We start from the raw sequence: 10,220 nt of genomic DNA on the forward strand, positions 1-10,220 counted from the left end.
CGTAGTTTAAATTCCCTAGAACGCTTAAAGCGAGCCTGCTTCAAGAACCGGAACGACAACAAACGCCGTATAAACGGTTATATAACAACTTTTTTTTCCTATGTCACATTACCTAATGCCGCCACTGACGTCCTAGCTGTCGTTCGTCTGATGAAACCGAAACAGAATGTGAGAAAATTTCTATTCTAAGTTATTTAACAGTCGTAGGATCATGAACTACTATTTACCAATATCTCTCAAGAGAAAAGTATGCAACACTTGTATCTTCCCGGTGCTCGCCTATGGGGCAGAAACGTGGAGGCTAACGACAAGTGTTAGGCTTAAGTTATGGACAACGCAGCGAGCTATGGACAGAAAAATGATAGGTGTAACGTTAAAAGACCGGAAGCGGGCGGAGTGGATGAGGGAAGAAACGCGGGTTAATGACATCCCAGTCGAAATCGAGAGGAAGAAATGGGCTTGGGCAGGGCATGTAATGCGAAGGCAAGATAAGCGCTGGTCCTTAATGGTAATGAAGTGGATGCCAAGAGAAGGCAAGCGTAGCAGGGGATGGCAGAAAGTTAGGTGGGCGGATGAGATTAAGAAGTTTGCGGTGATACGATGGCCACAGCTGGCACAGGACAGGGTAAAGTGGATAGACATGGGAGAGGCCTTTGCCCTGCAGGGGGCGTAGTCAGACTGATGGTGATGATCATGATCAATAATAGTCGTAGACGAATAGCAAGTGATGATTCATAAATGCAACTAAAATTACTGTACTCGTTTCGAGCATAAACCGGGATTTATCGTAGACGGGTCCCGTATACGTCACCTATTCTGCTGAAGACGTATGGCGAGGATATCAAGCCGATGCTGATGAGATTGCCTGCCAGTGATGCCGCTGACATGGGCAGTCCCAGCATCGCGGGCTGCGCCGGGAAGACAGGGTGCGTCTTTCTCCACTTTTGCGCGATGATACGTTTTCTTTTCTGCCACCAGGTGCCGCCGCCATCGCTGTCAGCTGGGGTCGCAGTAGTAGTTACACCCACGGTCTGGAGGGAGTCATAGTAGTCGACTGGTGGTTCGTAGGGGGTGCTTCCGGGCGCTGTTGTAGTGGCAAATAAAATGACGGTAACCATTAGAAAACTGGTACACGGTTACAATGAGGGCTAAAAAGGTTGATGGAATGGGGGCGGATTTCACGAGAAGACCAAATGTATAGCAGCTTTACAGGGGATACAACTGAAAGAACTCTTGGCTATTTTCGCAAAATGGCAAAGATAAAAGCGGGCATCGCCTCTGAGAATCAACACTAGATGTTGCTACTCCAGCCCCTCCATCCGACTGCTTATCCATTATATATTCACAGATAATGTACCCGCGTGTGCATTCGGTCAATCGCTTATCTTTTTTTTCTATTCCTGTGTTCATAAGTCATACTATTCATCCATGCTACCATTGTCGATTCATTCGTCAGTTCTAGTGAATATCTGAGCAAGTGTTTTTGACACAGCGGATGGGTAAACGAAGAAAAATGCCTGGACAATTCTGTTTCTCATTAGTATGTTTATGTAGCGCAGCTGTTATCAGCGCTTGCGGTTCATGATTTTGTTGTCATCATTTTTTTATGGTTTTGGTTAACGGTTTATTGGGGTTTAGCGCCCAAAAGCGACTCTTGCTGTGAGGGACGCCGTAGTGAAGGGCTCCGGAAACTTCGACCACCTGGGGTTCTATAACGTGCACTGACATCGCACAGTACACGGGCCTCTAGAATTTTACCTCCATAGAAACTCCCCCACTGTGGCCGAGAATTCTCTTTTTTTTTTTCATTCATGACTTCTCAATTTGTGATTCTGTGATTTCCAGTTTCGCAACCGGGCTACTCAAGACTCGACGTATACCTCTCAAAAGGTTAGATCGGATCACGGCTTTTTCTACTCCACGTAGAATTATGCGCTGCTACGTAAGCCTATTTGGCCTAGGCTTACGTAGCTTACGTAGCCTATGTAGGCCTAGGTAGCGAGGTGCTACAAGTAGTAAGAGAATATGTCTACTTAGGGCTGGTAGTGACATCTGATCCAGATCATGAGAGGGAAATAACTAGAAGAATAAGAATGGGGTGGAGCGCATATGGCAGGTTCTCTCAGATCATGAATGGTAGCTTACCAATATCCCTGAAGAGAAAAGTATACAACAGCTGTATCCTACCGGTACTCACCTATGGGGCAGAAACGTGAAGGCTAACAAAGAGGGTTCAGCTTAAGTCAAGAACAACGCAGCGAGCTATGGAAAGGAAAATGATAGGTGTAACGTTAAGAAATCGGAAGCGGGCGGAGTGGGTGAGGGAACAAACGCGGGTTAATGACATCTTAGTTGAAATCAAGAGGAAGAAATGGGCTTGGGCAGGGCATGTAATGCGAAGGCAAGATAACCGCTGGTCCTTAAGGGTAACGGAGTGGATTCCAAGAGAAAGCAAACGTAGCAGGGGACGGCAGAAAGTTAGGTGGGCGGATGAGATTAAGAAGTTTGCGGGGATACAGTGGCGGCAACTGACAAAGGACAGGGTTAATCGGAGAGACATGGGAGAAGCCTTTGCCCTGCAGTGGGTGTAGTCAGGCTGATGATGATGATGATGACGTAAGCCTACGACGAAGAACGGTTGTGCAGAGAAAGCGTGGCCAAACTGATAGCAGAGATGGCAGCAACTCGCGTGGCAGCGACGAACCATTCAACGCACACCTTAATTGTTTTTCGTTATCGACAGACCTTGAATTACCGCAGCTATTGCGCAAGGAACACACTTTCGCGACATTCGTGAAGCTATATATTCGTGATGCAAGCTCTTGCGCAATATCAGCTGTTCCATTGTTGACGCAGGCCGTCAGCTATCAGCCTCCTTTCTTTTTATCTCACTGCCCTTCGTATGGGCTCTTCGATATGAGCACAAAGACGTGTATATAGATATTCAGCCCTGACACATTTTGTAGCGAACAAAGAAAGTGTTCTTTATCGTTTGGTACGACCAAAGGAGCGTCGGTGGAAAATAAAAGAACACTAGCTGCAGAAGAAAGTGGGTCAAGTAGTTAGTGAGTACGGCAGCGGATTTTGATCGATGATTGAGTTCTACTGGCCTTCTTCATTTCGTCCCTGTGTCAGCGAACGTGTACGCGTTGGAGTCCCAGCTTTCGAAGGGGGCAGCCTATCTGTCATGCACTTGTTCTGATTTTCCATGACCTGTAGAAAGCCACCTTTCAAGGAACGCTGAGGGCGAATTAATGTTGACCTACATCGATTGGCCACCGTGTTCTTGAGACAAAGAGGTCGCTGTCACTGAAAAAAAAAACCTGGAAAAAAAGCTAGGAGACAATAAAAGCTCGTCTTATCGTCGAGAGTAGGTATAAGCATCAAAAGGCTTCTCGCTTTCTGGGACAATCTTCAGAGATGGCGGTGTCCGTAGTTCAGTATCGTCCAGCTCAGATTCCTAAAGATAGGTCACACTGCTGTCCCATTCAAGGCACCGACTATACACAGAGATTTTCTATCGCAAAATCGGAATTTCATTTTAAATTTGTCAGCAATTAATCGAATTTTGTTGCTGCACAAGGATCAACATTGTCAGAAAAGGCCAAGCGATCGATTTTTACTAAAGACGCAAATTCGATTAAGCTTTCCTGAGTATGCCTTAAACGAAATATTCGTTGCAAATCTTCGTGTTCCTATTGTTGTAATCACATACAAAATGCAGGTGTGAGCGTGAGCACAGCAGTCTCGCCAAACTACGAGTTCATGAATTCTCTGACAAATATGCCAAAAAAAAAATGGCAGGAGCTTAGCTCACATATGCTAGGATGTACATAGCGAGAGGTACGGTAGATCCCTGGTTCTACATCTAGTTGTTTTGCTTATCGTCATGGCTACGTGTTAGACATTAAAGTCGAGACATCTGGTGAAGACGGACCGTGTTATTCAGCTTTATTGACTTCCAGAAAGACACATTTCTCGGTCGGAGGCGAGCGGCGCGGCGCACCATCTGCGCGGCTGTGACGTCACTCGGCTCCTCGCGCATGCGCACAAGTGGCGCCGAACGCCCACAGCTAAACAGCGAGATTGCAGGAGGTGTAGCTCTCGCTACGAAAACTTTTACCAAAGGTATCTCCGTGGAACTCTTGATTACTGTTAGATTTGATAGCCAGGAGGGCTTTTGCTAGTGCGTTGCCGTTTGATCGACTCAAAGGACGCTTTCTTCGCTCTCAGTCTGTGATTAAAGTTCCAAACCCTTTTTCCTCACCACTCTTGCTCACACTTTCAGCGTTGGGGGTGGTGCAGAGGCACGCGGTCTCGTTTTGTTTCATTTTCTATGTTCACTTTTTGTTTCCTTCTTTCCTTTGTGATAATAGACCACCGATGTTTACAAATCAAAAGGTTTCCTAAAATTTAAGAACGTTCCTCTTGCTGCGGAAGACAAAATAAATTACTTCCTTTATCGTCGTACACACCGAAACCGTAAATTACCTTGTAAGGGAGTAAATAAGGAGCAGGCTATCCTGTAGCGCTCTTCCTTTCAGGAGCTGTGTATGCTACAAAATTTACGCGGTACATTTCGATTACTAAATATACGGAATACTTGCCGTAGGCAAGGAAGGCACATTCCCGCCTGACGGCATAGCAACTTGACTGAGTTAGCAAACGGAAGAGGCTTTTGAACGTAACACTACGGTCTATAGGTTACCAATTAGAGGCGATCGAAGCGCTCGCTTAAAATCTTGATAACTGGAAGAACTTCGCAAGTTTTGAAGCAGGAATCTGTCTCTGTGGCTAACCGCGTACATTCCATATTATTATCAAAATGTACCCCAGACCTTGTCTAACAGACCTTGTCTAACAGACCCTGTCTCTACTAAGGAGTGCGCTGGAGGTCCCACCATCGATTCCTTTTTAATCCCTTATAGAGTAATTCACGTTTACATTGTAGCTGAGGAAACGACTTTTGAAGGCAGCGCCTATCCTATTCTTTGCCCTTCACTAACGTACAAAAGCTCTGCTTTCAGTTCAAAAAGTAATAGGCCACGTATATAGATCGCGTAGTTAGACCCGTAGTTAGACCGCGTAGTTAAACTGCGTAGTTAAACCGCGTAGTTAGACTGCGTAGTTAGACCATGGCGTTTATTCGATACGGCTGACTTCAATTTGTCCAGTGTGACCATTCGTTGAAGCGGCCATGTATCCAAAAGGGAATCCGGGCTCCCCCTAAAATCAAGCCCACCACCTTCCTGACAGCGTTCTCACTGGCCATACACCGTTCAGCATACTCCTCCCCTATAGCTCCTCTACTCTAAAAGCAGCATTACCTTGAGCCGTCCACGAAAAACAAACCTATCTAATGCCGGCGTTGAGTTTATACTCTGTGCTGCTTTCACGCTCGTTAAGGCGAAGAACGCGTTTGTATCTTCTCCGTACTCGAAACCATCCTCTTGGCACTGCACTCCCCACAATTGACCAGCCCAGTACCCGTAATAACACTTGCTACGTGTCTATTACTGGCCTCGAGCGTGTTTTTTTTTCTTTCTTGCATCACTGCTCACGGGCAAAAATGATAAGATATAGCTGCTCATAGACGAACACGCATTGAGTTCGGATTTCATATCATCGCAGCAGGGAACGAAGTACTCTGGGAGAGTAGATATTTTCCTTCTGAGAAACAAGACGCTCTGGACTTTGCCCGCTGTGATGCGACGCTAATAAAGAAAGCCCTTCTAAAACGAAGAGGCTGATAAGCGCTGAAATGTGGGCATGTTGGCGACAAGCTCCTACTCTGCAAACTCTTCTAGAACTAATCTTTTAGAGGCCCGTGTATTGTGCGATATCAGTGCACGTTAAAGAACTCCAGGTGGTGGAAATTTTCCGGAGCCCTGCACTGAGTCGTGTTGGGACGTTAAACCCCCATAAACCAAACTAAACCAATCTTCTTAGTGACAACTAAGCGTCAGTTCTTACTGACCTCTAATTCTTAGAAAGAAAGCAAGGAAGAGAGAAAGAAGGAAAGAAAGAAAGGAAGAAGGAAGGAAGGACGGAAAGAAAGGAAGAATGAAAGGAAGGATGGAAGAATGAAAGAACGGAAGGAAGAAAGAAAGAAAGAAAGAAAGAAAGAAAGAAAGAAAGAAAGAAAGAAAGAAAGAAAGAAAGAAAGAAAGAAAGAAAGAAAGAAAGAAAGAAAGAAAGAAAGGAACGAAAAGAAAAGAAAAGAAAAAGAAAGAAGGAAGGAAGCAAAGAAAGAAGGAAATGAAGGAAGGGAGGAAGGAAGGAAGGAAGGAAGGAAGGAAGGAAGGAAAAAAGAAAGAAAGAAAGAAGGAAAGAAAGAAAGAAGGAAGGAAAGAAAGAAAGAAAGAAGGAAAGAAAGAAAGAAGGAAAGAAAGAAAGAAGGAAAGAAAGAACGAAGGAAAGAAAGAACGAAGGAAAGAAAGAAAGAAGGAAATAAAGAAAGAAATTAACTGAATGACAGAGATGTTAACTAAGCGATGCCCAGTATGGTGCCCCATAGAGGGGGAATGAGAACGGAGGCGGATTAATAAAGGAAAGAGAGGAATGCGAGATCAGTTACGCACAGAGGGAACGAATGGGAAGGAACTGAGCGGTAGGTGGTCAGTCAAGGGTACTAGTTGGTTGCGGAACCCCCTTAGTTACCTGTGGACTCAAGTACGGAGCCAGCAAGTCAGGGTCAGAACGGCCCTCTCAAAAGGTGCGATACTAATTCTTAAAAAAGAAAGCGAACGCGGTGCAAACCGTAAAGAATGCGCTGAGCAAGCATTCACTTGCGGCAGAGATTCAAAAGAGCACCTAAAGAGAGGGAAAGCTTCCTATTATTGTTAACACGCGTACATTGTATGTCAGGAATACAAACGCCCCGCTTAGTTATCACAGAGGACTTCGCATCAGTTCGTGTACCATCCACGCGCTCCTAAAGCATTGCAGAGTTGAGCCTCAACCTCCCACGACACCTCTAGGCCTTGGGGTTCAAAAATGTCGAGGACCACAAGACACACTAAAGGTATCCTTTTGTTACACATGCAGTGGCTTGCACGCTCTTGTAAAACGGATTGTACGCTTGTACTGGACCGGTTTATGGACCGAATCCAGACACCAGTGATCGCGTTTCAATGGAGGTGAACATGATAAAGGTGGCCGTATGCTTAGTGTTGGCAATGCAGATTTAAAGATCCCCGGTGGTCGAAAGGAATACAGAGCCCTGCATTACGGCGTCTCTGATAGCTTTTATGTCGCTTCGGGACGTTAACCTCACATCCACGTACCGTAAATACCGTTTTGCACACTTGAGAAGAAATTCAACCGGTATCTGAACATAACACTTTTCTTGGGCAGGGCATGTAATGCGAAGGCAAGATAACCGCTGGTCCTTATGGGTAACGGAGTGGATTTCAAGAGAAGGCAAACGTAGCAGGGGACGGCAGAAGGTTAGGTGGGAGGATGAGATTAAGAAGTTTGCGGGGATACAGTGGCGGCAACTGACAAAGGACAGGGTTAATTGGAGAGACATGGGAGAGGCCTTTGCCCTGCAGTGGGTGTAGTCAGCCTGATGATGATGATGATGATGAAGTCTGCCACTGATATACAAATACAAGTGGACGCTATGACTGTTAGTCATGCTTCGCTCAGTGCCGTGAGGGTCGTTGCCAGGGTACGGCATCCGTAATGAACGTTTACATAGGCCGTTCATGTCTTGCGGCTTGGGGTTTAAAGGTCCCAATGCTTGACCTAACCTATGAAACACGCCGTAGGTGGGAGCTACAGATTATTTAAAGGGCTAGAACCAAAACACTTTGAACGTTAAGAAACGATAAGATTTCCTTCACGAGTGGAGGGAGGTGCCTTCTAGCAGGTTTCAGGCACAGACGTTGAATAGAACGTAATTACACGTTTGAATGTTCTCCGAGGACCCGCTTGGAATTTGTACCCACGTCGAATGACATCAAGGTGGATATGTCTCAACTGTCGTGACGTCATCGATCCCATTGGTTGTTCACAGGAGACCTCGCTCAGTGGCTCGTTTTCTGACGTTATAACTCTCACCCTATCCTCGGCGGCCACCCTTCCCTAGGAAGATCGCAGACGTTGAAAAATAGCTGGTTGTCAACCCCTGCGATGTCTTTTAATTAACCGAAATTTCGAGGGAATTTTCATTTCGGTAACATATCTGTGACTCAACAGGCAATTTCAGCAGTGCAACTTATTTTAGTCAAACATATTATAAAAACATTGTAACAACATCAAAATTAAAACTGCATGACAAAAAAAAACCGAACATGGGGTCAGTTATAATAGTCGCTATACGAGAAGTTTTTTTTTTCTTCGTACTGGTAAAGCATACCGCCGCGTGACCATCAAAGATTTTGCGAGTTTCAGTATACTTGAAAGTGTCTTCGAGCGCCTTTATTCTCTGGGATAATATAACGAGTCACTGTGTGAAGCCCATCGAAAGAGTCGCCTTGGGATCGACTGACAAGCCACGATGGAATTAGGTTAAGCTTTGCGAAAAACAGGTATCCAGGAGTATATAACAATACTCGTATTTCTCAAGGCCGAACTAGTATAGAACACAAGGCCATTCAAGTGTGACCTGTGTATTGCACCATTGGTACACAGATTGTGCGTCACCTAATTGGCATAGAGTGTTCGGAGTGGTACTAAAGTTTCAGCGCGTTACAGAGCATAAGATTACTAGTCGAAAGAAAGGGCAGCATTACATAGGGATTCGCACCGACGACTTTTGGTTCCCCAAACTGTGACTTCTTGAAATTTCAAACATCCATTACGGCCAAACTAATTGACGTAGAACATTCGAAGTGGTATCAAACGATTTGTCTTCGTGCGCTGCATACGTTGGCGTAAAAAAATATTTATCCGGATATAACGAAAAATATGTACCCGATATAGCGAAGATAACTAAAGACGCAGAATTCGTTCGATATTGCTAACGCTCAATAATCATACGCTGCCTCAGTGTTTTGCTCATTCTTACTTACGTTGTGGCGCCCTCTGCCCCATGGAAATGCCGTTCTCTCCCTCCGTATGGTAGGCCATTGTCACGGCTGTCTCATATGGCGCAACTTCGTGAGGGCGACTGAAGCCAGAGCCGTTCGTTCCGCTCCACTTTGAGCAGTCTTATCAGTGCGGACCGCCCGATACGCGACACAGCGGGAAATGACGCCGAACTTTGTCGCTTCGTATTGTTAAGCATTTGAATAACACCGACCGGAAAAAGCGCGCCAAATATCGCAGAGCAAGCGGCGGAACTCATGCCGCGTTCTATATTCGACCTTATTCTTTCTGTATTGTTTTTTGTCGATGAACGTCCGTGAAGATATCGGAGCAACTGAGGCAAAGGCGCGTCAAAACAGCCAGAGCCGATGGCAAAGCTCTTGTCGCATTCTGCAAAATGCGCGTGCATGGGAATGTAGTCTTTGTCAAAAGTTTAGAGCCCACGGGATTTACTTCTTAGCCTTGCAGGGGGACTCCTGAAGCATTCTGGGAAGTCCTACCCACTGAAGGAGGCAGAACCAGAAATCTTCTTACCCAGAGCAAATTTGGAGCGCTGGAGATGCATCACGAACCACACAGTGAGGCTCAGAAGCAAACCCCCTCGGCTCCAAACTTTTGACAAAGGCTGTACATGTGTTCGTAAAGTAGACTGACATGTGCTTGAGACAATAAGCTAGACTACGTATGTGTCTTCGTCAGGGTGAACCAGCAGTGCAGCAGTGTACAGGGTCTATTAGCATGACACACACCCTCTTGAGCGCCACGTTGGGTGCACAGGGCGCTTTGCTGCAGTAAAAGCAAAGAAATAAATGAATACGTGGGAGCAGCAGCAACTACTGAAACCGCGGTGAATTGTTGGGGTCCTGCAAGTTCTTTCAAGAATAATTGGGTTATCTCCGACAAGTTGCTTGATGAGACCGTTGATTTTATTGATATATGGACGCGCAGACGGACATCAGCTATTCGTTCTCCAAACATTCTCCAAATTTGCAACAGATGGGAGACAGAGAAAGACATTCCTGATCCACCAATTTAAAACCTTCAAACCAGCAGAGATAAACATCTCCAGAGGAAACTTGGAATATCTCCCGGGTATATTCTGTCACTGACGTAAACCTTTAAAAAGGTCTTCCACCTCCTTGGAGCCAAAATAACACCACAAGAGAACACGCTACACCGGCGTTCCG

The 10,220-nt window shown here is 45.6% G+C and overlaps 1 protein-coding gene across 1 annotated transcript in view; it reads right to left on the reverse strand.

Annotated features, from left to right (window-relative positions):
* LOC149330275 (uncharacterized) overlaps positions 1-9,175 on the reverse strand; it is a 30,541-nt gene extending 21,366 nt beyond the window's left edge. The window contains exons 1-2 of the mRNA XM_089560873.1: positions 9,018-9,175; positions 812-1,084 (exon numbers count right to left, since the gene is read on the reverse strand). Of these exons, the coding sequence (XP_089416999.1) occupies positions 812-1,084; positions 9,018-9,075 (331 nt within the window). The 5' untranslated portion in view covers positions 9,076-9,175. The remainder of the gene's footprint in view (positions 1-811; positions 1,085-9,017) is intronic.
* Positions 9,176-10,220: the final 1,045 nt, after the last annotated feature.

The sequence above is a fragment of the Amblyomma mixtum genome, chromosome 9 (assembly GCF_055824585.1).
Source record: "Amblyomma mixtum isolate Tamu chromosome 9, ASM5582458v1, whole genome shotgun sequence".
Classification (NCBI taxonomy): Eukaryota; Metazoa; Arthropoda; class Arachnida; order Ixodida; family Ixodidae; genus Amblyomma; species Amblyomma mixtum.